The sequence below is a fragment of the Sus scrofa genome, chromosome 3 (genome assembly GCF_000003025.6).
Source record: "Sus scrofa isolate TJ Tabasco breed Duroc chromosome 3, Sscrofa11.1, whole genome shotgun sequence".
NCBI lineage: Eukaryota > Metazoa > Chordata > Mammalia > Artiodactyla > Suidae > Sus > Sus scrofa.
In genome coordinates, this window is record NC_010445.4 from 41548397 (window position 1) to 41575155 (window position 26759).

The following is a 26759-nucleotide window of genomic DNA, read 5'->3' on the forward strand; positions in this document are numbered from 1 at the left end:
CGGGCCCTTGCGGGGCGGGGTGCGGAGGGGAGCCGGCAGCTGGGGTCGAGGCGAGCCCCCCGCCCCGCGCCCCGCGCCCCGCCAGTGACGCGGCCCCGCCCCACTTGCTCCCCCGACGCCCCCAGCCGCAGACCGCTCTCCAGCGCCAGCTGGCCCTCAGACTGAGAGCCCCGGTCCGTCGTGAACCGTAATTGGGCCCTAGAGGGCCCCCGCTGGAGGGGTAATGGTTTGGGGCGGCCCCGACTGTTCGGAGACGCGCGCGTGGAGTGCACGTGGGGAAGTGGCACCCCGGCCCTGGCCCTTGGACCAGCCTTCCTGGACCGCTGCGCGCCTGGGGGGCATTTGGGTGGCGAGGACACGTTGGAGTGGACTAGAGAGACTTTGTCCAGGAAGTGGACATCTGGAAGCATGCCCCTCCGCCCCGGCCTGGTCATCACTTACTGGTTGATTCCAGGACGCCTGTCTCTGCCGTGGGGCCCCCACCACTCCCCTACGAAGGATGCTGAGAGGAGTCAGCATCCTGCTGGAGTGAAGCCAGCCTCCGGAAGAGGCTGAGGCCAGCACCAGGACTGTGGGGACCCGTGAGCACCCCTCTTGCAGGGCAGTGGCAGGAGACAGTATGAGGTATGCCACTGTCCTCTGGGGCAGTACAGGGAACACCCCTCTCCTGAGTGGAAAACCCTTAAGGAGCATGTCCCCATGCTGTCTTTGACTTGTGTCACCTTGGCCCTTTGAGGGGGACCCCTGGGGGCCATAAGGAGCTGCTGGGTAAAGATGGTGTCAGGTGAGATGCTGGATGGGCCACGTGACTGTGACCCCACCAGACTGAGGCCCGCACGTGAGGGTGGCCCCCGGTCTTGGGGCACCGTCTTGGGGCACATCCAGCTGGGAAAACCCTGATCCCCAGAGCTCCTCCCCTCCCCCTCGTCCTCTTCTTCCTCTGACCGGCCCTGGGACCCACTCCAGCCCAGGCCCAGGCCCAGCTGTACTCCCCCTTCCCCCAGGGCCCCAACCAGGACTTCCTGTGGCGGGAGGGGCAGCAGCCTTTCAGCCGCCTGCTGGAAGCCACCCAGCTGTTTGTGGCACTTTGTGCCGCTTCCTTCCGGGGGAGGGCACTGTGTCATAAATACCCCTTGGGAGGCAGCCTGGATGTCATTCCCACCCCTTTCTTTCCTCCTTACCCCCTGCAGCCATTCTGCCCAAACAATGAGTCCCCTTTCCTGCCTTCCTGTGCTCACTCCCCCCGTTCCCCCTCTCCTGCCTGCCCCCCGGAGGGAAACTGAGGCTAATCTGGCCTAGTCCCCCTGGTGGGGGCCGGGCCGGGCCGGCCCGGCCAGGGCGGGGTGGGGGGGATGCTGTTTTGCATTCACTTGCATTTTGATTTCACGATGGGTGCACGCTCCTTGCAGAAATTTCAGGGAGTCCACACATTCCTGATGGGGAGTCTTGTCCCCAACTGGAAATGAGGAAAGAGACTCAGAGGGCAGGCCTGGCCTCCAGGAGGAGGAGGAGGAGGCAGGGCTGGAACCAGCAACCCACTTCTCCAGATGTTCCACCCTGAGTGCAGGGGCTTGCACAACCTCTGTGTGTGTCCCCCTGCCCCACCCCCCCCGCCCTGTTTGTGGTTTGAGGCTCCACCGCAGGCCGGAAGTGGTGGGTTGAGCATTCCCACTGTGGCCTGAGGAGCTGGCTGGGGGTGAGAAGGTGGTGCAGGGCTGGAGGAGGTGCCTGGGGCCTTCTCGGTCCTGCTGCTGGGCTTCGAGAGGCATGTTGGAGGATGGCGATGGAAGATGAAGGCGGGGACCCTCTCGATACTGTGAAAAGTGTCGGTGCTGGCCTGAGCTGCTCTGGGCCCTGGCAGGCCAGGCCACAGCCTGAGGAGGTGCCAGCAGCCCCTGGTGCCTCGAGAGAAAGGACAGAGGCTCCCCCAGCCACAGAGGCCAGCAGCCTGTTGAGTGTTCTCTCCATGTAGGCCGGCTAAGACCGTGGAAGGGGCAGCACCCTATGGTGACTTGTCAGCGGGGCGCCTTCTGGCATCTCCCCGCTTCCTGCCGTCTGCAGCCGACAGGCCCTTGGGGCTCCAGGGCTCCTTGGGCAGAGTGGGCACTGGGAGGGTGTGTGTGGGCTGCGTCTTCTCCTCCTGGGGCTGTGCTACCAGGGCCCTGGGCCCCAAGCCCAGGCACTTAAGGGACCCCTTGCCTTGGCCTGAGACATGGGGAGGGGCAGCTGCCTCAGAAATAGCCAGTGACTTCAGGCTCCTGGCTGGTCTGGCCCACTTTTGCCACTTCCCCAAATAGCCAGGGGCTGGTTCTGGGCCCATCCAGACCCCCACAGCTCAGACTGGCCTGCTGAGCTGAGTCCAGGGTGGCTGGCTGGTGGGGACTCTGCTTCATGGTCAGGACTCCCACCCCCTCAGGTCCTAGAGTGAAGTCCACAGTCACAGGATGGTCCAGACACCTGCCCATCCCCAGCTGCCTGCACACACACCCGGCAATTGCTGCCAGCTTCTTTTTTTTTTTCTTTTGTCCACACCCATGGCCTGTGGAAGTGCCCGGGCCAAGGATTGAACCTGGGCCACAGCAATGACGAGGCCGCATCCTTAACCTGCTGAACCACCAGGGAATTCCAGTTGCTGCTGATTTCTATTTCTCCAGGGCCTGGGAAGATGAAAAAGAGAGACTGGGGAGTTCCCTTTGTGGCTCAGTGGTTAACGAACCCAACTAGGATCCATGAGGATGGGGGTTCATTCGATCCCTGGTCTTGCTCAGTGGGTTGGGGATCAGGTGTTTCCACGAGCTGTGGTGTAGGTCGCAGACGCGGCTCAGATCCCGCAGTGCTGTGGCTGTGGTGTAGGCTGGCAGCTGTAGCTCCGATTTGACCCCTAACCTGCGAATTTCCACCTGCCACGGGTTCGGCCATAAAAAAAAGCGGAAAAAAAAAAAAAAATAAAGGGACTAGAACTGGGTTCCCACGTCAGGGGCTCCTCCAATCTGGCAGTGGGCCAGATGCGAAGCAGAGCATGTGTGTGTGTGTGTGTGTGCATGTGGCTGTGTCCAGGCCTGAGCACGCACCTTCTAATGCCAGGGTCCTCGCTCAGGAGCTCTGGTGGGCCGAAAAGCTGGGGATTCCTGGATTTGCCGGCCAAAGTGTACTGGGGAGCAGCACCCGTGAGGGGCCCGGGTTTGCAGCAGAGGCTGCCGGGATCTGCCCGGAACTCGGGAGCTGGGACAGACCTTTGCAGGTAACCCTGGACACCCAGGCCACCCTCTCTGGGGAGGGAGCAGGATCTGAGGCGAGGCAGTTCTTCAACTCCCTGAAGGCCACTCCTGGTGGCTGAGGGTGGGAGGGGGAGGGTGGGAGTGGGCGCCATCTCTGCCCTGAGCCAGCTGTGGCCGGTGCTCCTGGCAGCTGGGGATGAGTGACTGGGTCGTGGAGGGTCTGGGTGATGCCCTGCAGCACCCACTGCGGGGGCGGGGGGGAGACCTGCCAGCACCCGATGCCCAGCCACGGCAAGCTCTGGAGGTGAGCCCGGGCCCTTGACCCCCGTCCGGTTGGCCAGGTACATGGGGCGTGCTTAGTCCTGGCAGGTGTGGGGGACTGCCCTGTCCCTGCTGAGAGCCTGGCATGGGAGAGGTGGCACGTGCAGGTGTAGGCTGCTGGCAGCCTTCCTCTTGTTTGTGTCCCAAGAAGGCCGGGGTCACCCACCTGCACTGTGCAGGAGTCCTCCTGTGGCCCCAATTTCATTGTCTCCTTCTATTGAAGAATCGTGTTGATATACCTGAGTTCATCAACGACCCAGTGTGCGCAAGTGCTGCTCCAACCTGTGGTGTGGACAAGGAGACAATCGGAGGATTCTGTCCCTTTGTCCCAGTCTCAAGACCGACGTATGCGCTGGCTGCCACCCCAAGTTGTCAACTTTATTTTCTCTGCAGCCAAGGACCAGGGAGGGCATTTTCTGCGGTCATACCCTGGGCAGAGAGGACCAGTGCCACCTGGTCCCAGCCCAGCAAAGGGCCCGAAGACACATTCGTGGGCCCTTGGAGGCTAGGCTTGAGGGGAGGCTCATGTGCCTCAGTCTTTGGGCGCCAGTGGACGATTCCTTAGAACAGCTGTGGTCCCAGTTCTGTGTCCTCCGAGAGAGGAGGGAGGTGGCGGAGGAAGTCTGTACCCCTCTGGCACTCACGGCTCCCCACTTCCCCGGTCTTTTTGAGGCTTGCACCCCACTGACTCCTGAGACGTCTAAAGTTTGGACAGAGCAATGCCGGAAAACTCCCTTCAGCAGCCTCGGCCGAGAGCAGGTGGTCCCTTTCGTGTGTGACTCGGGGGTGCAGGGATGAGCTGCCTCGAGGCTGGAGGGGCACGGAGAGGTCGCGGAAAGTCTGCTGCCAGCCCTTGTGCCAGGGTCCCAGCCTGGCCTGGGACCACAGGGGCCTGGCAGAGGGGCAACAGCTCTGATCCTGCCTTCGATGCGTGTGAGTGTGCGTCCGCGGTTGTGTGCGCATGTGTGAGCGGGAGCGTGAACGTGTTAGTGTGTGTTTCAGCAGGTGTGAAAGACTGCGTGGGCGAGCGTGGGTGTCAGTGGGGGTCGAGCATGCGGGAAGGTGCGTGAACGCAGGAGCGTGTGCGTGCGGCTTAGGGCGAGAGCCTGGGCAGCGCGGCCTTCGAGGGAGGCTGGCGGGCCGCCTTGCGGTACATCCGCCCCGGCCCAGCGCCCCCCGCCCCGCGTCTCAAGCCCCAGGCAGGGCCCTGGAGTCCGGCCGCGGGCGAGCCGGCCTCCGGCTCCTGCGTCCCCGGCCCGCAGCCGCAGGTGCCGCGCCGCCCGCCGCGGGAGAGCGGAGCCCAGCGGCCTTCCCGGAGGAGGCGACTCGGGCCGGGCGGGCCCACGCATTCCTGAGCCCTGAGTCAGCGCGGCCGCCCCCTCCGGCCGGGCCCGCCCCCGGCGCGCACGCCCCTCGCTCCATGGCATTCCCGGGCGGGCGGGCCGGACGGCCGGGCGGGGACTCGGCGCGGGCGCCCTCGGCCGGCGGCGGCGGCGGCAGCCCCTCCCCGAGGCCCCCAGGACCCCCGAGGCCCCCGGTGCCGGCGGCGGCGGCGGCGGCGGCGGCGGCGGTGAGTGAGCGCGCGGCGGGAGCGGGGAGCGGGGCGCGGGCCGGGCGGGTTGCGGGGCTGCATCCGCCGCGCGAGGCGCCCGTGCGCAGCCCCCCGCCGCCGGAGCCGCCGGGAGCGGCCGGAATGCGGCCGCGTCCGGGCTCCGGGCGGGTGTCCGCCCGAGGCGGCCGGACTTTCCCTCCTGGAGTTTCCCGAGCGGCCGGAGGAGGCGGCCCAGCCCCGCATTCCTCGCCCGGCGCGCCGCAAAAATAGCCCGTGGCCGGATTAGCACGTCCCCGCGGCCCGACCCGGCCGGACAGCTCGGCTCCAGCCCCCGGCCGCCGGCTGGGGATCCCGGGAGCGAGAGGGTCCGGAGGCCGGGATGTCCCCAGGCTCCTCCGAGCTGCACCCTGCCCCCCTTGCATTTTCCTTCCCGGCCACCACCAGTGGGTGGTGTCTCCAAGTCGAAACTCCAGCTCAGAGGGTGGGACTTCTCAGACCATCCCGGTCCCAGCTGGCCTCCCTGGGGACGGGAGCAGTTTCAGCGGGCGCGGGGGCGGGGGCACGACCCCACTTTGGGCTCTCGGTCTCCCCCGTGAAAGCCCCCGCAGCAGCAGGGTGCTGCCCTCCCCTGTGCTCCGTGGCCCAGAGGAGCGGGCCGGGGCCCCTCCTGGGTGCCTTGAAGCAGGCACTTCTTGGGGGCGGGGGTGCTGGCTGGACCCCCGGTGCCCAGGCCCCGCATCCCGGGGAGGGGGGCGGGGTGGGGGGCTGGCTGTCTGCCCGCCCTGCGGGGGCGGGGTGGGCTTGTCTCTGGGGGGAATGCCGGGTAGGGGAGCCTGACCAGAGTTCCTTCTTCTCTGTGTGCACCTTGGGGTTGTGTCTGTGTGTCTGTCTGGGTGGGCGGGGCCCAGGCCCGTGCTGGGAAAAGCCCCCCCACCCCCCACCTGGGGACTTCCTGGCAGAGAAGATTCCAGGATGAAACTGGCTTTTCAGGTTTGGCTCAGCTGGGTACTGGGTCCTTCCCACTCTGGGGAGCCAGCCCCAGCCCCCTTAGCCCCCACCCCGAGGTTGGGAGGAAGCTGGGCAACCCAGCAGTTGGTGGGGACCCAAGGAACCCTGAGACTGAGCCCCCCACCAGCAGGGGTTATTCTGGGCAAGCCGGTCCTTTTCCTTAGACAAGCAGGAGCTACTAGCAGAGGCTGGTAGTGGGGCACAGGGCTTGAGTGGCCCTGGACTGAAGGTGCCAGGCCCCAGGCCCCTTCCCACACCCTGCAAGCAGTCTGCACCCACTGCACAGAGAGGGCACCAGAGCGGGAGCGTGACCAGCATCCCCGTCCAGCGTTCATGGCCGGCCAGGCGAACTGTGCCCCTAGGGAGCTGGCATTCCAGGGGAGCCCTTGGTTCAGAGGGAATCACCCAGGTCTCCCCTGGCTTCCTGGGCCCACCCTCAGGGTCTGTGGACTCAAGCGGCTGCTCAGGGCACCTCTGGGAGCCCCTCCACCCAGATGTGAGGCCCCTAGTCCCCCACCGTGGTGTCTGTGACAGGATCGGACCCTTAGCTTCTGCCTGTGTCTGGGTTGGGTGTGTTTGCGGGTGCCTTCCTCCTGCCTGAACTTAGATGCTCTGGGTGGAGTAGGGTGCAGTGGGGGCTCAGAGGGTCCTTAGCCCTCCACAGCCTGTTGCTCCCCTGGGGGCCTGGGGCCTCTCCCACCCAGCTCCTGGGCAGACATGGCCCGAGGCTTTGAACCCACCTGGAGGCTTAGTGACTGCAGGTGGTGTCTGGCCTCTGAGCCTCAGTTTCCTAATCTGTAAGGTGGGCACAGAGGACGTCTGCAGGGCCTGTGACAGGTCAGTGGCGCCAGCCAGAGTGAGGCAGGTGACTGAAGCCATTCCTGCTCCGATAATAGACTTCGGGGACTTGGTGTCCCCTCCGAAGGCCCCGCAGGCCCTCTCCAGCAGCCAACGTGTCCGGGGAAGGGCTGCTGAGCCTGTGGGCACCTGGGAGCAAGTGTGGGGGGTTGCTCAGGGGCACTCCTGGGCCTCTGATTGGGGACCAGGCTGCTCATCTGCCCTGTGTCCCGCCCTGATGCAGCTTGAGGAGTGCTTGCACCTGACTCCCGAGGTCCAACTAGACCACTGATGGTCACACACACAGCTTGCTGGAGCCAAGTCCGTGCCCTTCCCCCTTGCTGACTCTGTGGCACGGTCAAGTCCTCTGACCTCTCTGAGCCTTGGGGCTCCCGGATGCCAGGAGGTGTCTGCCCTGCCAGGCCCAGTGGGGTCACAGGCTTTAATTCTGGCCCCTTGGGCCGTGTGTGTGTCTTCCGAGGCTCTGGGCGAAGCTGCGACTTCACCAGCCTCCCACGGCTGTCATCTTCAGGGCCTCTGTAGCAGGAGCCTCCTGTTGCCTTGTGCGTGGCTCCCTGCTCGCTCACCTCAGGTGACAGCTGGTGATGGGCAGCTGAGGGATGCAGGGATCCACTGCGTCCTCCTGGAGACGGGCACAGGGCACTGGGCAGAGCCCAGTTCTGCCCTGCTCCCTTCCGAAGCTCATTTCTTCCACGGAAAAGTGGAGGGGTCGCCAGGAGGGCGGAGGAGGGCGTTGAGGGCCTGGCCAGTGTCATTTCCAACATGGTGCCATTTTTGGAGGAGCTCAGGAGGCACAGAGGAGCCAGCTGGAACATGGGGAGACCGGCTGCCGGACAGCTGGTGACTCCCCTCCTGAGGGAGATCTGGGGTTGGCATGAGGTCAGGGGTCAAACAGAAGACGGAGGCTCAGAAACCCGGGCTCCAGCTGGGGAGGCCGGAGGAGCTGGGCCCTCCTGGGCCCATGCTCAGGTCAGCTGGGGACATGCCTGGGCAGGTGTCTTGGGGCGCAGCCAGGTGCTCCCTTTGACTCCGGCCGTTGGGGCTCCCCTAGGCAGTGTAGGCCTCAGGCTTGCTGGGTCTGGTCCCGGGACCAGGCCATGCACTTGGCTTCCAGCTGCCCCGATCGGCACGTGCGCCGAGCCGGCGCAAGTACAGTAGCCGAGGGGCCAGCCTTCTCCAGGCTGCCGCCCTGGCCAGGCCTGGGTGGGCCAGGCCTCCTCCCGGCCTTCTCCTGCCTCTGGGCCACACCTTCCCCACTGGGCCTGTCTGCAGGGTGGCGTGCTCTTGAGCCTTCCTCGGGGGCTCCCCGCGGCCAGCAGGCATCCGCAGCCGCCCGTTCCGCATTTTCTTTCTTTTTAGGTCAAGTATGAGTGACTGACAATAGCGTGTCATGTTTTTCGTCTTTTTAGGGCCACGCCCGGGGCATAGGGAGGTTCCCAGGGGTCAAATGGGCGCTACAGCTGCCGGTCTACGCCACAGCCACAGCAATGCGGGATCCGAGCTGTGTCTGCAGCCTACACCACAGCTCATGGCAATGCCGGATCCCTAACCCACTGAGCGAGGCCGGGGATTGAACCTGCATCCTCGTGGATGCTGGTCGGGTTCGTTTCTGCTGAGCTACGATGGCAGCAGCTCCCACGTCCAGCCTCTCTTTGATCCAGCTGCTGCTTCTTGGGCGCCTACTGTGTGCCAGGCACTGCTGTGAGGGCTCCTCTGCAGCCTTCCCCACGGCCCTGAGCTGCCCGGAGCTCCATCCCACGGCCAGCTTTTGCTTGGTTAGCTGCTTCCTTTCCAGACGCCTGTTCGGGTGTCTTCCGCTGGGTCTGGGCCCCGGGTGGGCAGCCCTAAGTGCTGCCAGAGTGACTCACACGCTGAGATCCCAGGCGGTCACGTCCGCGGGCCACAGCTCTCCCTGCACGAGGGCAGCAGAGCCAAGACGCTGTGGGGCTTTGCCCCGAGGGGCAGTCTAGGAACAAGAGCCCACTGTGCGCCTGGGGGAGGCCCAGACACTGTGCCACTGTCTCCTCTGGGAGGGCACCGTGCTCCTTCCTGCCCAGAGTCTTTGTCTGGTCTGGGCCTGCCCCTCCCCCATATCCTCAGGGTCCACTGTGGAGCCACCTCACCCACTTGGGGCCCACATGGGGGTGGGTCAGGCCAGGAAGTCGCAGGGCTTCAGGAGCAGCCTCCAGCCTCTGCCCCAACCCAGGAGGAATTTGGGTCCAGGTGAGGGACACGGGGCCTCCGTGTACAGGAGGGGGACCAGGGCAGCCTTCGTGAGCCCAGCGACGCTGTGTCCCTGGGGCCCAGAGGCGGGCCCCCCCAACTCAGTGCGTGCTTACACCTCCCCCCCACTCCTTGCTGTGCTCTTCCTGCCCCATCCACTCCGAGTCACCCCATGTTGAGGGCTTGGACCCTGCTAGCTGGTGCTCTGCCGTGACCGGTGATCCCTGAGCAGTGGCTCTGGAGGCGGCTGTCCTGGGTGCCATGGACCCGACGTGACAAGATAGGACATCACTCGGGGGAGGGGCGTGTGCTCCCGCGCTGCTTAGGGGTGGGGGGTCCAGGGCCCAGAGCACCTGTCAGGGCTGCGCAGTCTGACCGAGGCTGCGGGTCCTTGAACTGCCTGGGGGGCCAGGTGTGAGGGGAGCCCGAGGGGGGTGGGTGGGGGTCACAGGTGTGTGTGGTGCTGTGCTCCCCGGCGGCCCGCCCCCTGCACAGAGCCTGCTGATCTCCCGCAGTGACCCCCGGCCCACACTTGGCCCTGTCCCTCTCTGGCCTCGTTTTGGCTTCACCAGGAGCGGGTGAGGCTGTGAGGCAAGTGCTGATCGGGTGGCCACAACAGACCGAGGGCACCAGAGCCTCCCCCATCCGAAATGATAAGGGGGCCCCCTCCCCCTCAGCCCGTGGGGCACAACACCAGCTTAGGGGTCAGACCACCTGCCTGTGCACCAGGCGGGCCCGTCCGGCGCACCCAGGGTGATGGATGTCCCAGCCCTGAGTGAGCCCCATCCGACTTGGCTTGACCAGCGCTGAGACCCCTCGCGCTCCTTGCCACAGTCTCCTTGGTCTCGGGGGAGGGCTGCCCTCCCAGGATGCTGACCTGTGGCCCGTAGCTGTGGCTGGGCCACATCAGGGGCCACGCAGGCAAGTCCTGGCTGGGTTCTGTGAGTCAGCCCAGAGAAACCCGGTGCCCAATCAGGGTATCCTCATGTCGGACCCCATCCCTGCCCCCTCCAGGGACCCCCCCTCCCCCCGTGTGCCTGACCGAACTTTGGGGGATCAGGGCAGGGGCCCAGAAGGGGTTCCAGGCACTTGGGAGCAAATGCTGCCCTTTCCCTGAGATCTGAGCAGGTGCGGGTACGGGGAGGGGCTGGGCCCTGGGTGCAGAATCGGCTCCCAGAAACGGCTGACCGCAGGATGGGCTTGGCGTCCCCGAGGGCCTTCCTCCTCCCCGCCTGTTCGTGGTTAGCCCAGCAGCAAGAGCCGTTGTGCACAGTAGTCCCGGCATTGTCCCTGCCTGCTATGGGGTTGGCAGGCGTGGTGAGGGGTGTCCCTGAGGGGTGACAGGAGTGAGTAGTGTCCTGGGCCTGCCCCTGTGGTAGGGGGTGGTTGGAGCCAGGAGCAGCAGGGGGCTGTCTGGCTTTTGTGTAGGGCCGAGGAGCAACGCCCATGCTCTGTGCCTGCTGTGTAGATGGGCTAGCAACATCCCTGGACATTCCCGGGTCCATAGGGAGCTGGGAGTTGCTGAGTGGGGTCCTGGCCCTTCACTGGTTATGCCACCCTGAGTGTGTGCCTCTCCTTCTGGGCCTTGGTTTCCCGGTTTGTAAAGTGTTTTCTCTGGGAGTTCCTGACGTGGCACAGCGGTAAAGAAGCTGGTAGCATCCATGAGGACGCGGGTTTGATCCCTGGCCTCACTCAGTGGGTTAAGGACCCGGCATTGCCATGAGCGTGGTGTGGGTCACAGTTGCCCCTCGGATCTGACATAGGCCAGCAGTTGTAGCTCTGATTGGACCCCTAGCCTGGGAACCTCCATATGCCGTGGGTGCGGCCCTAAAAACCAATAAATAAGTACATAAAGTGTTTTTTTCTGTTTCCTCCAGGCAGTTGACAGGGAGGCTCAGAAGTAGAAGCTGTTTCTAGGGATCTTGTGGATGGTTGCAGGCACTGCAGGGAGTCTGCCAGGGTCCGAAGCTCTTTGAGGCTGAGGAATTTTGGAGACTCCACCCTCCCAGTGTGGCCCCGCCTCGCTGCTGCTGCCCTTATTTGTCCTCAGAGGCCTTCTCCATCTTGGGTATCCTATTTCCAGATGCCCAGCGAGCCCTCTCCAGTGCCGGGAAGCAGATCTACCCTGAGAGTGCCTATTTTGTAAAGGAGGTTAGAAGCACCCGTAGCCATGCTTCCGTGGCCTTGGCTTCACGGTCCCATGGCCAGGTGGGGGTGGCCCACCTCAGGCCCCAGCCTCTCCGCTCTGGGTCCTGTTTCCTTCCTCTGTGTGGAGAAGATGTGGGGTAGGGGTCTCAGGTGCTTAGGTGGTGCTGAGCAAGGCACCAGCCAGCGCTGAGTGGCCTTGCGCCTGCTCCTGGGCGTGTGGTGCCCCCTGGTGGTCACAGCAGCATTTTCCGCCTCCTGCTTTTCCCCAGGCCCTGAGAAGCCAGGGGGCCCCTCTTCTGCAAGTGGGAGGCCCTGCACAGCTCCTAGTGGGCCTCGGGGGCTTCTGTTTCTGGAGCAGCTGGCATGGTGGTTAAGAGGGTGGGCTTGGGGTCAAAGAGGCTTGAGGCTTCCCCAGTGCGCAGACGGGGCTGGCCCCTCAGCTTGCCTGCCCTTTCCCCTCTGCGAAGGCTGTTCCCTCTGTGAGGGCCACCCCACCCGCCAACCTCGTCGCCAGGTCACCTTGAGAGCCTTTGCTCAGTTGTCAGCTCACAAGGAGGCGTTGCCACCTCTGGCAGCTGTAATGTTGCCTTGTGTCAGCCCAGGTTGTCCGCTCTGAGGCCTGTTCCTGGCCCGGACTCCTTGCTCCAGGAGTTGCAGGGGTTTTTCTTTGTTTTTTTTCCCTTTTAGGGCCACACCCGCGGCATATGGAAGTTCCCAGGCTAGGGGTGGAATCGGAGCTACAGCTGCAGGCCACGGCCACGGCAACGGGGGATCTGAGTTGCGTCTGCGACCTACCCCACAGCTCATGGCAACGCAAGATTGCTGACCCACTGAGCAAGGCCAGGGATCAAGCCCACCTCCTCCTGGATGTTAGTCGAATTCATTTCCACTGCGCCACGAAGGGAACTCCGGATTTTGCCTGTCCTTGTTTCTCCGCCGATGTGGCCCAGGCACCTAGGAGTGGCTCATAGGAGGTCCCCAACTATTCATCGCGTGCACTTGTATCGTCTGGGAACCTTGTGTGTGCCTGGCAGCGTCTTTTGGGACGATGCTGAGCACACACTCGACCTTGGCACCGGGGCCGTGCCCACCCCATTGGGTATCACCGCCTCTCCCTCCTCCACCGTCTGGGCCCCATGACCCTTCAGAGATCCCTTGGTGCTGGTAGTGAGTGACACACCGTGCCCCCTAGGCCCGCCTTGCTTGCCGGGAGCCATGAGTGAGGCCCGCAGGGACAGCACCAGCAGCCTGCAGCGCAAGAAGCCCCCGTGGCTAAAGCTGGACATTCCAGCTGTGGGGTCCCCGGTGGCGGCGGCGGTGGCAGCAGCAGAGGAACCCAGTTTCCCGCAGGGAGGCCCTGGCCAGCAGGGGCTGTGGGTCCAGCCCGCCCCGGCCCCTCCCCGGGACCCCGTGGCCCAGCCCCTGCGACGCCAGGCCTTCCTGCGCAGCGTGAGTATGCCCGCTGAGCCGGCCCGCGTGCCCTCGCCCCACCATGAGCTGCGGCGGCCGGGGCTGCACCGCCAGATGTCCATCACCCAGACCATCCGCAGGTACTTGGCTGCGCCGGCGGCTCCGTGGGCTGGGGGCTGGGATGGGCAGGACAGAGGCAGGCGCGGGGTCTCACCTTCGGGCTGGGGCTGGGGGCCGGACAGGGGCCCCTCTTGTCTCGGCTTTCGCCCGTGTCACCTGTTCCCCGTGTTGCCCTGTCCTCCTGCCTGTCACCTACCGCCGTTCTCTGCTCCCCTCCAGCACTTGCCCTCTCCTCTCTGTCTCCCCCATCCTGACGCTCTGGCCCCGAACAGCCGGCAGGTGCGCTTCGGGCGTGTCCACACTCTGCCCCTCTTGGGTCCCCCTGCTGCCCGCAGGGCCCTCACGCAGCGCCTGTCTCTCTCTCGGTCCCTGCTCAGGTACCTTGGGCAGGGCATGAGTGTGTTGGCGTCAGCTGGCGTGTGCATGGCTTGTGACCTCTCGGGAGCTGCCAGCATGGTTGGTTCCCTGGGGGCTCGTGCTGGACCTGTTTTGCTTTGCATGTCCAAGGGCTGTGGGCAGCCGGCTTGGGTTTGATGTTCCCTGATGTCCATGGTCAAGCTGCTGCCCGGGCCAGGTTTCCTGGGCTCTGATGGTGGACTCAGCATCACCCCACAGCCGCCCCTCTCAGGCATGGGCTGAGGGCCTGTGCACAGTACTCACCTATTTCACCAAGGCCTGTGGTGCTCTTGGCAGTTTGGTGTTGGCTCGTTGTTGACGGGGTGGCCAGGGCTGGAACCTGCCTGTCCTCTTCCTCAGACCCAGCCCGCCTGGACCCCAGACCCTGCAGAGACTGGAGGCCGGGGGTGGGTGTGCTGCCCAACTGGAGCACCTCTGAGGCCCCTGCCAGGGAGAGGGGACAGCTGGCTTCCCTTTGCTGAGTCCCTCCCCTGGCAGGGGCACCGCTGACTGGTTCGGAGTGAGCAAGGACAGTGACAGCACCCAGAAGTGGCAGCGCAAGAGCATCCGTCACTGCAGCCAGCGCTACGGGAAGCTGAAGCCCCAGGTCATCCGGGAGCTGGACTTGCCCAGCCAGGACAATGTGTCGCTGACCAGCACCGAGACGCCCCCTCCTCTGTATGTGGGGCCGTGCCAGCTGGGCATGCAGAAGGTATGCCCGCCTGCGGCTGCCTCCCACCCGCCCTCACTCTGCTCCCCTGGGCTGGGGCTGCTCGCTCCGCCAGCCTAAGAGAAGAGGTGCTTGCAGCCCGTGGTCTGGGAGGGCAGTCAGGTGGTCCCACAGAAGCACTTGAGACACCATCCGGGAAGGGGGCTTGGGGGGCGAGCCCAGGGTCCCGGGACTGAACTCCAGGCCAGCCACTGCGTGCAGGGCCACCCCAGGATGACTAGCAGCATCCAGGAAATAGAGGCTGAGAGAGGGGCCCCTCTGGGCGCCGTGGTTCCCCCTGGGGCGTGGGAGGAGCAGCAGCTGTGCTCTCCACTGCGGGGTTTGGGGTGGGGAAGGGCCGCCCTTGGCGACGACCCAGCCCCTGACTCCTACATCTCCCCGCTTCTCCAGATCATAGACCCCCTGGCCCGGGGCCGGGCCTTCCGCATGGCGGATGACGCCGCCGACGGCCTGAGTGCCCCGCACACTCCCGTCACTCCGGGCGCTGCCTCCCTCTGCTCCTTCTCCAGCTCCCGCTCGGGTTTCAGCCGGCTCCCACGGCGGCGCAAGCGTGAGTCAGTGGCCAAGATGAGCTTCCGGGCGGCTGCTGCGCTGGTGAAGGTGGGTGCAGGGGCTGGGGTGGGGGTGGCGGCTGAGCCGGCTCCACGCCGGGTGCTCACCTCCTCGCTGGCAGGGCCGCTCCGTTAGGGATGGCACGTTGCGCCGGGTGCAGCGCCGAAGCTTCACCCCTGCCAGCTTCCTGGAGGAGGACACGGCTGACTTTCCCGACGAGCTGGACACGTCCTTCTTTGCCCGGGTAAGAGCCTGGGGGCATTGCCGGCGACCCCTCTGCCCACGCGGCCCTCGCTGACTGCGCGTGTTTGCTCAGGAAGGTGTCCTCCACGAGGAGCTGTCCACGTACCCAGACGAGGTGTTCGAGTCCCCGTCAGAGGCGGCGCTCAAGGACTGGGAGAGGGCCCCGGAGCAGGCGGACCTCACGGGCGGGGCCCTGGACCGCAGCGAGCTGGAGCGCAGCCACCTGATGCTGTGAGTGCCTGCTGGACCCATGAGGGACTGGCGCCGGAGGCCCTGCGGCTGTCCCGAGCAGCCGGCCCCAAAGGCAGGAGCCCCCAGGAGCCCCCCAGGAAAGGGTCGTCCAGGAGCCCAGCTTGGCAGCTGTGTTCGGGGGACCCAGGGCTGGGCACCATGCGAGTCTCGGCTGCCCCTCTGTGGAATGGGATCTTGGTCCCAGAGCCCACCGGCTGGAGAGAATCCAGCGGGAGGACATGACCAGTTAGGACTTGCAGATGTGCCAGGGACCCTCCCCGCCACCCCAGGAGCGCCCGGGACCTCTGTTTTGCTGCTAAGGAGGGGCTGCCATCAGCCTGTCCCTTCACTGCAGATGGGAGCAGGAACGAGGAGGGGTCGTCCTTGTCCCGCGGGGATGGATCGCAGCAGGTGGGGGGCTGGGGCCCGAAGTCACAGCGCCCCTTCCCCCAGGCCCCTGGAACGTGGCTGGCGCAAGCAGAAGGAGGGCGGCGCAGGGGCCGGGCAGCCCAAGGTGCGGCTGCGGCAGGAGGTGGTGAGCGCGGCCGGGCAGCGGCGGGGCCAGCGCATTGCGATGCCCGTGCGCAAGTTCTTCGCCAGGGAGAAGCGGCCCTACGGTCTGGGCATGGTGGGCCGGCTCACCAACCGCACTTACCGCAAGCGAATCGACAGCTACGTCAAACGCCAGATCGAGGACATGGACGACCACAGGTGATGCGGGGAGGGGGTCAGGGAGGGGGTGCGGCTTTGGGCAGGCCCGGGCTGGGGACCCAGCGCTGCTGACATTTGCCCCGCAGGCCCTTCTTCACCTACTGGCTCACCTTCGTGCACTCGCTCGTCACCATTCTAGCCGTGTGCATCTACGGCGTGGCGCCCGTAGGCTTCTCACAGCACGAGACCATGGACTCGGTGAGCCACGCGCCCTCCGGGCCCCGGGCCTGCCCAGCCTGGGCTCTGGGCCCCCTCCCGCCCCCTCTGGGAGGAGAGGGCCGGGCTGAGCCCCGCCTGCTCTTTTGCCCCAACCTCCCAGGTGCTGCGGAACCGCGGGGTCTATGAGAACGTCAAGTACGTGCAGCAGGAGAACTTCTGGATCGGGCCCAGCTCGGTGAGGGTGGGGTCCGGCTCGGTGGGGGCGGGGCCCGGGGGCCGAGGGCGGGGCCCGGCGGGCCGGGGGCGGGGCCGGGCCCCTGGGCTGGCAGGGGGCCCCCGCCGCAGCTGCACCTCCGCTCCCCCGCAGGAGGCGCTCATTCACCTGGGTGCCAAGTTCTCACCCTGCATGCGCCAGGACCCGCAGGTGCATAGTTTCATCCACGCTGCGCGCGAGCGCGAGAAGCATTCGGCCTGCTGCGTGCGCAACGACCGGTCTGGCTGCGTGCAGACCTCAGAGGAGGAGTGCTCGGTGTGTGCCCGCCCGCAGCTCGGCTCGCGCCCTCGTCTGCACCTCGCGTTTGCGGTCACCGGTTACCGTGGGACTTGAGATAGAGCCGGTTGAGCCCTAGTTCCCGGCACGTCCCATCCGTTTGTCTGCGAGGCTTTTAGCATCACATTTGCTGCACCTCCTCCTGCTGGCTCCACACTGGCTGTAACTTGAGTGTGCCCTTCCCGCACACGTCTTAAGTTTCTATTAGTGGTATTGCCTAATTTTTCCCCCTAAACAGAAACATCCTCATCCAGTTTTTTTACCATCTTATGGGGAGGTGCTATAGCTCATACCAGTTCCCTGAGCTTGGATACAGGCTGTTTTAGGCTCACAGGAAAGACGAGCTTGGAGCCGTCATGACAATCTCCCAACATGTTTCCAGAGTGTAAATTCACGGGGGTGGGGTTGCAGAGTCAGAGGGAGGAACCTCCCGGAGACCGTACTGGGAGAGGGGTGGGCTCTGGCCGGGGGCTGACCCTGTGTCCTCCCACAGTCCACGCTGGCAGTGTGGGTGAAGTGGCCCCTCCATCCCAGCGCCCCAGACTTTGCCGGCCACAAGAGGCAGTTCGGCTCTGTCTGCCACCAGGACCCCAGGTCAGTCCTGCTGGCCTCTCCCTTACCTCCCTTGGTCCACGTCTCCCTCGGGGGTTGGGGTTGGGGGTGGGGGTCTAGCTGCTCCCCTTGTCCAGTCGGGCGGGAAGTGCTAGGCCAAGGGCACAAAGCAAGGCCTGACCTCATGCTGGGCTCCTGCAGGGTATGCGATGAGCCTTCCTCTGAGGACCCCCACGAGTGGCCAGATGACATTACCAAGTGGCCGGTGAGCTGGGGTGGAGGGTTTGGGAGTCGCCCTAGGGTGGGCAGAGGAATCCACCCCTCACCCATTAGTGAGGCCGGAGTGGTCCCCACTGTGGGACCGCCTGGGTTTCCAGGCGCTATGTTCTGGCCTTTAGCCAGCCTGTTCCTCCACCAACACCTGCCTCTGAGCAGGTCGTCAGAGCAGAACCAGGTGGGGACATGGGAGGTCAAATGACCTTATTCCAGCGGGACACAGGGTCCAGCTCAGGGACCTGCCTTAGGCCAAGGGAGGTCTGTGTCCCACCCCACACCCTGTCCATCTTTGCCCCAACCATGGGTGGGGCCCAAGGTCAGGGGAGACCCTGACCCAGCTCGTCCCCATCTCTGCTCCAGATTTGCACCAAAAGCAGTGCTGGGAATCACACCAACCACCCCCACATGGACTGCGTCATCACGGGCCGGCCCTGCTGCATTGGCACCAAGGGCAGGTAGGGGCAGCCCTGTGCACCTGCAGCTGGTCCCGGGCCACGCCCTCCTCCCCATCAAGTCCCAGGATCCCAAGGGGCGTGGGGTGAGGGAAGGGCCCACAGAGATGGCCTGGACGCTCCCCCCCTCCCCCGCTGCCTTTCCAGGTGTGAGATCACGTCCCGGGAGTACTGTGACTTCATGAGGGGCTACTTCCACGAGGAGGCCACGCTCTGCTCGCAGGTAGGCCTTGGGGTGAGGGCCCTCTGCTTTCCGCCAGCCACGGCGGGCGCTGATGGGCCCCTCTGCACAGGTGCACTGCATGGACGACGTGTGTGGGCTCCTGCCCTTCCTCAACCCCGAGGTGCCCGACCAGTTCTACCGCCTCTGGCTGTCCCTCTTCTTGCACGCTGGGCAAGTGACACCCTGTGGGCTGGACAGGCCTGGGTGGCGGGGGTGGTTCCCGGGAGCCCAGGAGTAGCAAGTCAGCCTTCCTCGCTGAGCACCGCCCCCCCCCCCAACAGGATCCTGCACTGCCTGGTGTCTGTCTGCTTCCAGATGACTGTCCTGCGGGACCTGGAGAAGCTGGCAGGCTGGCACCGCATAGCCATCATCTACCTGCTGAGTGGCGTCACTGGTAATCTGGCCAGTGCCATTTTCCTGCCATACCGGGCAGAGGTAAGGCCTCCCAGGGGTGGGGTGCCTCCCGTGCACCTGCTCCAGAGCTCAGGTCCCTCCGGCGCTCAGCCGAGGAGCCGCTCCCTTTGGCTCCTCTGTCCCGACGTGCCCTGGGGCATGGGAGGTGGGGCGGGGAGGCCAGGCTCTGGGTCCCTGGCTGGAGGGGCGCTGCCCGGGCCCGGCAGCTCACGGCCACCCTGCGCCCCCAGGTGGGCCCAGCCGGCTCGCAGTTCGGCATCCTGGCCTGCCTCTTCGTGGAGCTTTTCCAGAGCTGGCAGATCCTGGCCCGGCCCTGGCGCGCTTTCTTCAAGCTGCTTGCCGTGGTGCTCTTCCTCTTCGCCTTCGGGCTGCTGCCCTGGATCGACAACTTCGCCCACATCTCGGGCTTTGTCAGTGGCCTCTTCCTCTCCTTCGCCTTCCTGCCCTACATCAGCTTCGGCAAGTTCGACCTGTACCGCAAGCGCTGCCAGATCATCGTCTTCCAGGTGGTCTTCCTGGGCCTCCTGGCTGGCCTGGTGGTCCTCTTCTACGTCCACCCTGTCCGCTGTGAGTGGTGCGAGTTCCTCACCTGCATCCCCTTCACCGACAAGTTCTGTGAGAAGTACGAGCTGGACGCGCAGCTGCACTGAGCCGCCAGGGCTGCGCAGGCGGGTGGGCTTGGCCGCCGCCTGCAGTGCAGCGCGTCTCCCGCACACAGACCCTGTTGCCGAAGCCCTGGTGCTTCTGGGCACTTCCCGCCCTGGTTCCCATGTTCCCCTCTAACTAGTCTCTTGACGACCACCTCGCGTGGCCAATAAACGGACCGGGAGCGTTTTAGCTGCCACTAACGTGACCAGGGCTGCCTCTGCCTTTCTGGGTTCTGGCTGGGCCCCAGGCCTCCCCCTCACGAGTCCCCAGAACCATTCCCAGTGAAGTCCTCGGCCGGGTGGACACACTCTGTCCCCTTGCTGCAGAAGGGACGGGAGGCACCAGGGGGACCAGGACCGAGCGTGTGTGGTGCCAGCTCCCCAGGTGCACCGAGACCCCCCCACCCCCGCCCCCAGGAGCTTCTCCAGGAGCCGGTGCGGGCACAGCGAGGCACCAGTGGAGGTGACGGCCCATGGCTGGGCCCAGAAGAGGCAGCCAGCCTCCTTGCTGTCGGGAGCACGGAGACAGGCTTGTGTGGCTTAGGGAGCAGGGTGGCCAAGGGCTCTGGTGCAGCATCCAGGCTGTGGGGACTCACCTGCACATTCCCCCCCACCCCTGCCCCGCAACCATGGCTCGACTTTGCAAATGAAGAAGCAAATAGGTTTATTTGGTACACAGGGCCAAGCCCACAGCCCCGTGGGATCGGCCACACCATCGGGGTTCACCTTGACCGTCCAGCCAGGTCCAGCTGGTGTAAGGCGATCTCCACCCTCCTCTGGGAAAAGGGCACAGTGAGTGGCCCATGGTGTCCTGCTGGGGACGAGCCTGGCCGCCAGCACAGGAGGCGTCCCTGTCTAGAGACTCACTTCTGTCGCAGCTTTTTGATGAAAGACACCTCATCCCGGTTCCGGATGCCGTAACTGAGAGAGAAGGAAAGTCGCTGTGGTGACCCCGCACCCTGGGCTTGTGAGGGCAGCAGAGACCAGGCGGCACGAGCGTGGCGTCATCGAGGTGGGGAGGGGGCAGCGGCCATCCTCCTGCCGCCTCGCACTCTGAATTGTCTCCTGGCTCTGCTGCCCGGAACTGCCACTAGCAGGGGCCTGGCGCTGCTGCTCTGCCTCCGCCCACCTGGCAGGGGGCCTCAGTCCAACCAAGGACCCCCCACCCCCCACACTCCCCGGGAACTGATTTAGGGTCCACCTTCCTTTTTTTTCCTTTTTGTCTTTTGGCCTTTTTCTAGGGCCGCTTCCCACGGCACATGGAGTTTCCCAGGCTAGGGGTCCAATCGGAGCTGCAGCCACCGGCCTACGCCAGAGCCACAGCAAGGCGGGATCCAAGCTGCGTCTGCGACCTACAGCACGGCTCAGCGCAACGCCGGGTCCTTAACCCACTGAGCGAGGCCAGGGATCGAACCCGCAACCTCACGGTTCCTAGTCGGATTCGTTAACCACTGAGCCACGACGGGAACTCCAAGGATCCACCTTCCTTTAAGAGCCCCTGGGGGGACGCGAGCCCGAGGGCAGAGCACAGGGAACAAGAGGGCAACAGTGCTGAAGCTCAGGATACGGCCTAGACTTACTCTCGGAGCTTCTTCCGGTCCTCTGTGAGCTTCTCTCCCGCAGCCATCAGGTGGTATGTCCTCCACACATAGGACCTGCAAGATGGGGACTCGTGACCTGGGAGCAGAGTGAGGAGGGCCCATGGCAGCCAGGCCCCTCTTGTGGGATCTTGCCCTGGACCATGCGTGCCCCAGGCCTGAGGCGGGAACGGGGAGGCACTGCTCTGAGGGATGCGTGGGGGGCTGGGAGCAGGCCCCTCGCTAAGGAAACAGCGGCTGTGCTGAGATGACACGGCTGATCCCGAAGGAGACTGAGGGCTGACAGCACCCAGGCAAGGGGCGGACACTGCACCATCTGAGACAACGGACACCACCTCCGCACTCACGGGAAGGGCCCTGAGGGAGCCCCACGTGAAGACACGTGGCTGCCCGGTTCCAGACCCGTGTGAACCTGGGGCAGGGAGTCAGTGCTCTGGCCTGCGCTCTGCAGCGGAGCCTGGGCGATGGACGAGCCCATGTCCCGCAGGCGCTCAGTGGGCTCCACACTTTCTCCCAGGAAGGGCTGCGAGGAGCCGCGGCTCCACTCACCAGCTGATGTGTTGAACGCCTCCTTCTCGCTCCTGCCTGAGCTGCACGTATCTCTGGATGGCTTTCTTCAGGTCCAGGACTGTGGCGTTCTGGACGACAACCACAGCTGCAAGCAGGAAGACCTGCGGTGGGGATCCGCAGCCACCACCCCCGCTGGCAAGAGGGCCATGAGCTCTGCTGAGCCCTGTTTCCTCCTGAGGCTCAAGTCTGGCCAGGGAGCCCTCGCGTTCTCCCAAGGCCCCGGGCCAGGCCCCGACTTTGCCCCTGACCGGCCCTGCTAAGGCCCTCCCCCGAGTTCCGCCCCTCAGCCTGAGATGGTAGGAGGCGGCACCTACGCATGACTTCTCCATCGGTCTTGCACACTCGGACTGTCATCGCTTGGCCATATTCGAGGGCTATTTGGGAATTGACTTCTTCCAAAGTAACCTAGAAGAGACCCAGGCTGGGGGCGGGAGCTTGCTTCACCGCCCCAAACAAAAGGGAAGAAGAACCAGCCCATCATTCAAACAAAGCGGTACCATATTTGGGGAACGTTCTTGCCTACGGGTTAGGGGGGGTCCCAGTGTTTCAGCACCTCCATCTCAAGTCCTGGTCACCTTTGCCAAGGAGGCGGAGACCCGGGAGAGGAGAGCAGAGAAACAGCCTCCTTGAGGAGCAGCCCTTGCTCCTCCGGCCCAGCAGCTGGATGGGAGGGGCAGCCCTGGGCCTGAGTGCCCAGCCTGGGAGGGCTCCCCCTGCCCCCAAAAAAACCCTCAGGCCCTGGGGCCCCAGGCAAGGCTGGGGCAGGGGTGCAACATTTACCGGGGCAACAGAAGACGAATACCACTATCAAGAAAACAAACTAATTTAACATTTTCATGATGGGCAAAATACAAAGATTTAAAAACAGGAGTGTGCCAGGTCATACTGAAGCCTGAGGAGAATGGAGAAATCTTTATTATTTTTCATTTTTTTGGTTTTTTAGGGCTGCACTGGCGGCATATGAAGGTTCCAAGGCTAGGGGTCTAATCGGAGCTGTAGCCACTAGCCTACACCACAGTTCACAGCAACGCCAGATCCTTCACCCACTGAGCAAGGCCAGGGAGGGGTCGAACCTGCAACTTCATGGTTCCTAGTCGGATTCGTTAACCACTGAGCCATGATGGGAACTCCAGAAATCTTTAATACTGGTCTTTTTATCTGACATGATATCATTTTGTTTACCCTAGGTCTTTATAAACCAATGTTGAGTTTTAAAAACACTGTACTGGAGTTTCCATCCCTGGCCCCACTCAGTGGGTCAAGGATCCTGCGTTGCCCATGAGCTGTGTTGAAGGTCGCAGATGCCGCTCTGGATCCTGAGTTGCTGTGGCTGTGGTGTAGGCCAGCGGATTCCAGCCCTAGCCTGGGAATTTCCATATGCCCCAGGTGCGGCCCTAAAAAGACAAAAACAAAAAGCCGAAACAACAAAAAACCTCCTAAACCAACCAAAACACTATACTGAAATGTCATGTGTCCTGACTAGCGGGTTTTTGGCGCTCCTTTTTTATTTTTTTTTTGGCCATGCCCGCAGCATGCGAGAGTTCCTCTGCCAGTCGAACGCACGCCCAGCAGCACCCGAGCCACAGCAGTGACAATGGCGGAGTTCTTAACCGCTAGACTACCAGGGAACCCTTCGTAAATGCCGCGCCGGAGACCAGTGCCTCGCTCGCCTCCCAGGCCCAGTCGGAGCCTAGACCCTCGTTTACGCCCTGAGGCCGCTTCTGGAGGTCTCCGGGCCGCTGCCATCATCGGTACCCCAGAATCGGTCCTCTCCCTGACGCTGGGCTCCGGAGCGGGGGAAGAGGCCCCGACCCATGCGCACCTGGATCGGAAGGTCGCAGAGCAGCGGGTCCTGCACCACCATGGCCAGACCCTCTTGGAAAACGTCCACCGCCTCGGAGTGCGGCAGTGCCTCTTCCTCATCCTCCTCGTCCTCCTGCGGCTCTGGCCGTCCCGAGGCCCCCGCCACCTCCAGGGCGCCTCGCAGCCCGCGGGTTCCGCCCCCACACCGCCTCTCGCGACCCGGGCCCGGGATTCCCGGGCTTCCCGCGGGGAAAGCCACCCACGGCCCGGCCTTTGGTCGAGGGGCGGGGCTACCGCCAGGACCAATGAGAAATGATGCTTTGGGAGCCAGCCTGCCGCAGTGCACACTGGGAGTGCGGAGCCGACGTGCCTACTGGTGGGCTGATTGCTGAGAGGCGGCCGCCGGGACCAATGGGGAGTTCGGGGCGCCCGGAAGCCCCCGGAGTCCACGGCCAGGGAGCTGCAGGGAGCGTAGGCTGGGCTGTCGTGATGCTGCTCTTCTGCCCAGGCTGCGGGAACGGGCTGATTGTGGAGGAGGGTCAGCGCTGCCACCGCTTCGCCTGCAACACCTGCCCCTATGTGCACAACATCACCCGCAAGGTGGGTCCGCGCCGGCCTCCCGGCACGCAGGGCCGCAGCCGTCGTTCTCGCGGAGCGCGCCAGGCCCTGACCCTCACCTCCCCTAGCTCCGTCCTCTGCTTGGGTTTCGCGTCCCAGCAGCCTCTTGCCCGCACCGCCAGCCTCTCGGAGGCGCCCCGGTCTTGCCCAAGGCGCTGCTTCCAGGGTCTGTGCAGGAGTTTTCTGTTCTAGTCGCTCTTCCCCTAGGGACTCACTCGTTCCTGTCACTCCTGCCTGTATTTACCTAAGGGATTGTTTATATAAATGCGGCCTTTCCGTTCCCTAGTTTTATTTTTCATATAGGGCTCACTGCCTTCCAGTATACTTTCTTTTCTTTCTTTCTTTTTGTTTGTTTAGTTTTTGTTTTGGCCGCGCCCCCGGCACCCTGGCATGCACAAGTTCCTTGTGCTGGGGACGTGGCTCGGATCGTCATTGTCGAAAAATGAGGCACGTGAACACGGGGAGATCTCGACAAGGCTCTTTACTGCTGCAGAAGGGCGCTGGGCACCCCAAAAAGTGCGCGTGCCCCGAACAAAGGACCCTCCCCTGTTTATCCCTAACACAGGGGATGTACCCTGTCCCCTTCCCGTGGGTCAGGTCAGGGTGCACGTTCTTCCCAGTTGGCTAATTTGAAACAAACTGTTACTGGGAGAAGAGGGAAGGGGGGGGGGTTGCAGGAAGGCATTTCAGCAAAATGGAGTCACCAAGATTTCTTTTGCTTATGTCGCTTTCCACACCTGCAAACCTGCACCACAGCAGCGACAGAACCGGGACAGAACCAGGGCGGTAACCCGCTGAGCCAGCAGGGAACTCCCAAGTGCTACTTTCTCCTTAGTATTTGTATAGATTTGTATAGTGTCCTGCCATGTGGCCGTGTTGTGGGAGTTTAGGGTCTGAAACGACGCGGAGGGTGGACTCTTACCTACCCCGACAGGTCAAGGACGGCTGGTAGAACCTGGCAAGTGCTTAGAAAGCTCTGCCCGGAGCCTGGGGGGGGGGGGCGGCTCCCCGGCTGAGATTGCCCTTCTTTGGCCTCAGTTCTCTGGGGCCTCGTCTCGGGCTACCCAGCCTTAGGGGGTGTGGGAGAAGAGGAGGGCCATACCCGAGCCATGCTTCTCTTGCTCCTCTTGCTTTGTCCAGTCCTTGCAGAGACCTTCTCTTGGGGCAGTCCAATCATGGGTCCTCTAAGTTCTGATGGAGCAGGGCCTCTGCCTGTCCAGTACCCCTCCCGTCCGGGTTGAAGGGTGGAAGAAGCCAGACACCTGCGGGCAGGTGTGGTTAGGTGATCCTGGGGTGTGCGGTTCAGTCAGTTGGAGAGACTGAAGAGTGGCTGTTGTTTGTTAGGTAACGAATCGGAAGTACCCAAAGCTGAAAGAAGTGGATGACGTGCTTGGTGGAGCAGCTGCCTGGGAGAACGTCGACTCCACCGCAGGTGAGAGGGAGAGGCCTGTTCCCGGGCAGAGCTGTGGATGGTACGGGGCTGCTGACTCTGCCCCTCCGTGGCAGTCTGCTTGTGCTTCTGCGAAGAGGAAGTCTATATTTTCTTCCTTAATAATTTCTTAGAAATTTTTATTTATTCATGTGGTGGTTTTTTTGGTTTGTTTGTTTTTTGCTTTTTAGGGCCCCACCCACGGCATATGGAGGTTCCCAGGCTAGGGGTCTAATCAGAGCTGCAGCCGCTGGCCTCCACCCCAGCCACAGCAAGGCCAGATCCTTTACCCACTGAGTGAGACCAGGGATTGAACCCACAACCTCATGGTTCCTAGTCGGATTCGTTTCCGCTGCGCCACAACAGGAACTCCTTCCTTGATACTTTCTTTGTTCCAAAACCAGTGTCGGCACAAGCTTTGGAGCTGTTCAGACCTGATTTCGAATCTTGAGGTGGCTTACTGCCTTATGACCGTGACCTTTCTGGGCTACCTCCACATGCCACAAGTTCCCCGGCCAGGGACTTGGTCCGCGCCGCAGCCGCAACCCAGGCCGCTGCAGTCGGATTCTTCAGCCTCTGTGCCACACTGGGCATCCTTTTTGAAGTAACCGTGGGTCCCTTGTTTTTCTCACGCCAGAGCCGTGTCCCAAGTGTGAGCATCCTCGGGCCTATTTCATGCAGCTCCAGACCCGCTCTGCCGACGAGCCCATGACCACCTTCTACAAGTGCTGCAATGCTCAGTGTGGACACCGCTGGAGGGACTAGGGCCGGGTGGCCCCGCTGCCCAGCATCTGCTCACCTCATTCCCCAGGGCGGATTCCCAGCTGGAAGGGAACTGCGGGTTCTGAGCATCTTTGCCGGTGTGGCAGAAAGCCAGCCTTCTCAGAGTGGCCCGGCCGGGGGGCCAGGAGATGGCCCCCATCGCCCAGGCAGTGGATGAATTTGCTGACGTCCAGGGAGAACTTGTGTTTGGGGGCAGTGGCCACACCAAGTGCGTCTTATTTAGGGTCCTGTTATCCATCTTTCCCGTTTAGTGGGCAGTGAGCTTTCTCTCGCCACCAGCTGACGCTCGTAAACATTTATTTATATGTTGGCACACCCAAGAAAATGGGGCTTTGACTTAGAACACTAGCTGTCCTTAAGTATTTAGCTGTTAGTTGCAAACTCGGTGGATCAGCGTTTATTCTGAATATTTACTTAAAATTAAAATCCGATACCACCTTCTCAGGGTTTTAAATGCCTTAAGGTGGAGACGCCAAATCCCAAAACAAGAATCCAAAACTGACTCCTGTGTGTAGGACTAGTGTGGTTATGACATTGTCAATGGCGTGGATTTTCTTTTATTATTTTGATTCTCAATTCCTGGGATTGCGGTAAACTTAGGAGATGGTATTTCTTTGATACTTGATGCTTTGTCCATCTCTCTCCTCTAAAGGGGAAAAGGACACCTGAGGGCCAGCAGGGGGCAGGATCTTGGTTATTGATGGATTGAATTCTTGCTCAGGACCTCAGATGTCATTGCTTTTCCAGATCTTTCTCTCTCTCCTTTGAAATTCGTTTTATTAAACTCTAGTTGATTTAACATGTTGGATTAGTTACTGCTGTACAACAAAGTGATTGAATTATATTCTTTTTCGTCTTTTTTTTTTCCTGGTCTTTTTTTTTTTTTGTCTCTTTAGGACCGTACCCACGGTGTGTGGTGGTTCCCAGGCTAGGAGTCGAATCGGAACTAGCCGCTGGCCTACCC

The 26759-nt window shown here is 63.2% G+C and overlaps 3 protein-coding genes across 14 annotated transcripts; 2 read left to right on the forward strand and 1 right to left on the reverse strand.

Moving 5' to 3' along the window:
• On the forward strand, positions 44 to 19200 carry RHBDF1 (rhomboid 5 homolog 1). Of its 12 annotated transcripts, XM_021086954.1 has the most exons (19): positions 49 to 624; positions 3085 to 3241; positions 12521 to 12878; positions 13131 to 13235; positions 13753 to 13966; positions 14375 to 14584; positions 14658 to 14780; positions 14853 to 15010; positions 15464 to 15721; positions 15808 to 15919; positions 16041 to 16115; positions 16248 to 16409; positions 16924 to 17024; positions 17184 to 17247; positions 17619 to 17713; positions 17858 to 17933; positions 18004 to 18104; positions 18215 to 18368; positions 18578 to 19200. In XM_021086954.1, exons 3-19 carry the CDS (start codon positions 12544 to 12546, stop codon positions 18995 to 18997), a joined length of 2763 nt encoding a protein of 920 aa, XP_020942613.1. In that variant the 5' UTR covers positions 49 to 624; positions 3085 to 3241; positions 12521 to 12543; the 3' UTR covers positions 18998 to 19200. The 12 variants fall into 12 exon arrangements, with proteins under 12 accessions (XP_020942612.1, XP_013843180.1, XP_013843181.1 ...); XM_013987726.2 differs by having other exon boundaries at positions 46 to 624; positions 18215 to 19200; XM_013987727.2 differs by having other exon boundaries at positions 46 to 624; positions 3098 to 3241; positions 18215 to 19200.
• SNRNP25 (small nuclear ribonucleoprotein U11/U12 subunit 25) lies at positions 19634 to 23332 on the reverse strand (the record flags this gene model as incomplete). The annotated part of the gene is made up of 5 exons (XM_005655108.3): positions 19634 to 19915; positions 20575 to 20649; positions 21142 to 21247; positions 21477 to 21567; positions 22985 to 23332. Coding segments are annotated over 5 exons (678 nt in total), but the record flags the coding sequence as incomplete, so codon positions are not given.
• Positions 23313 to 26648, forward strand: POLR3K (RNA polymerase III subunit K). The gene is made up of 3 exons (XM_003124677.5): positions 23313 to 23565; positions 24928 to 25015; positions 25650 to 26648. The coding sequence occupies exons 1-3, from the start codon at positions 23377 to 23379 to the stop codon at positions 25775 to 25777; spliced, it is 405 nt and encodes a 134-aa protein (XP_003124725.3). The 5' UTR covers positions 23313 to 23376; the 3' UTR covers positions 25778 to 26648.

What these genes read in the sequence shown, in the direction of transcription:
- POLR3K (XM_003124677.5), top strand. Translation starts at nt 23,377, where the DNA reads ATGGGGAGTTCGGGGCGCCCGGAAGCCCCCGGAGTCCACGGCCAGGGA. An exon ending in TGCACAACATCACCCGCAAG is followed by an intron (nt 23,566 to 24,927) that starts GTGGGTCCGCGC and finishes GTTGTTTGTTAG; the next exon opens with GTAACGAATCGGAAGTACCC. An exon ending in GAACGTCGACTCCACCGCAG is followed by an intron (nt 25,016 to 25,649) that starts GTGAGAGGGAGA and finishes TTCTCACGCCAG; the next exon opens with AGCCGTGTCCCAAGTGTGAG.
- RHBDF1 (XM_013987726.2), top strand. Translation starts at nt 12,544, where the DNA reads ATGAGTGAGGCCCGCAGGGACAGCACCAGCAGCCTGCAGCGCAAGAAG. An exon ending in GAGCGCAGCCACCTGATGCT is followed by an intron (nt 15,011 to 15,463) that starts GTGAGTGCCTGC and finishes CCCTTCCCCCAG; the next exon opens with GCCCCTGGAACGTGGCTGGC. An exon ending in AGCACGAGACCATGGACTCG is followed by an intron (nt 15,920 to 16,040) that starts GTGAGCCACGCG and finishes CCAACCTCCCAG; the next exon opens with GTGCTGCGGAACCGCGGGGT.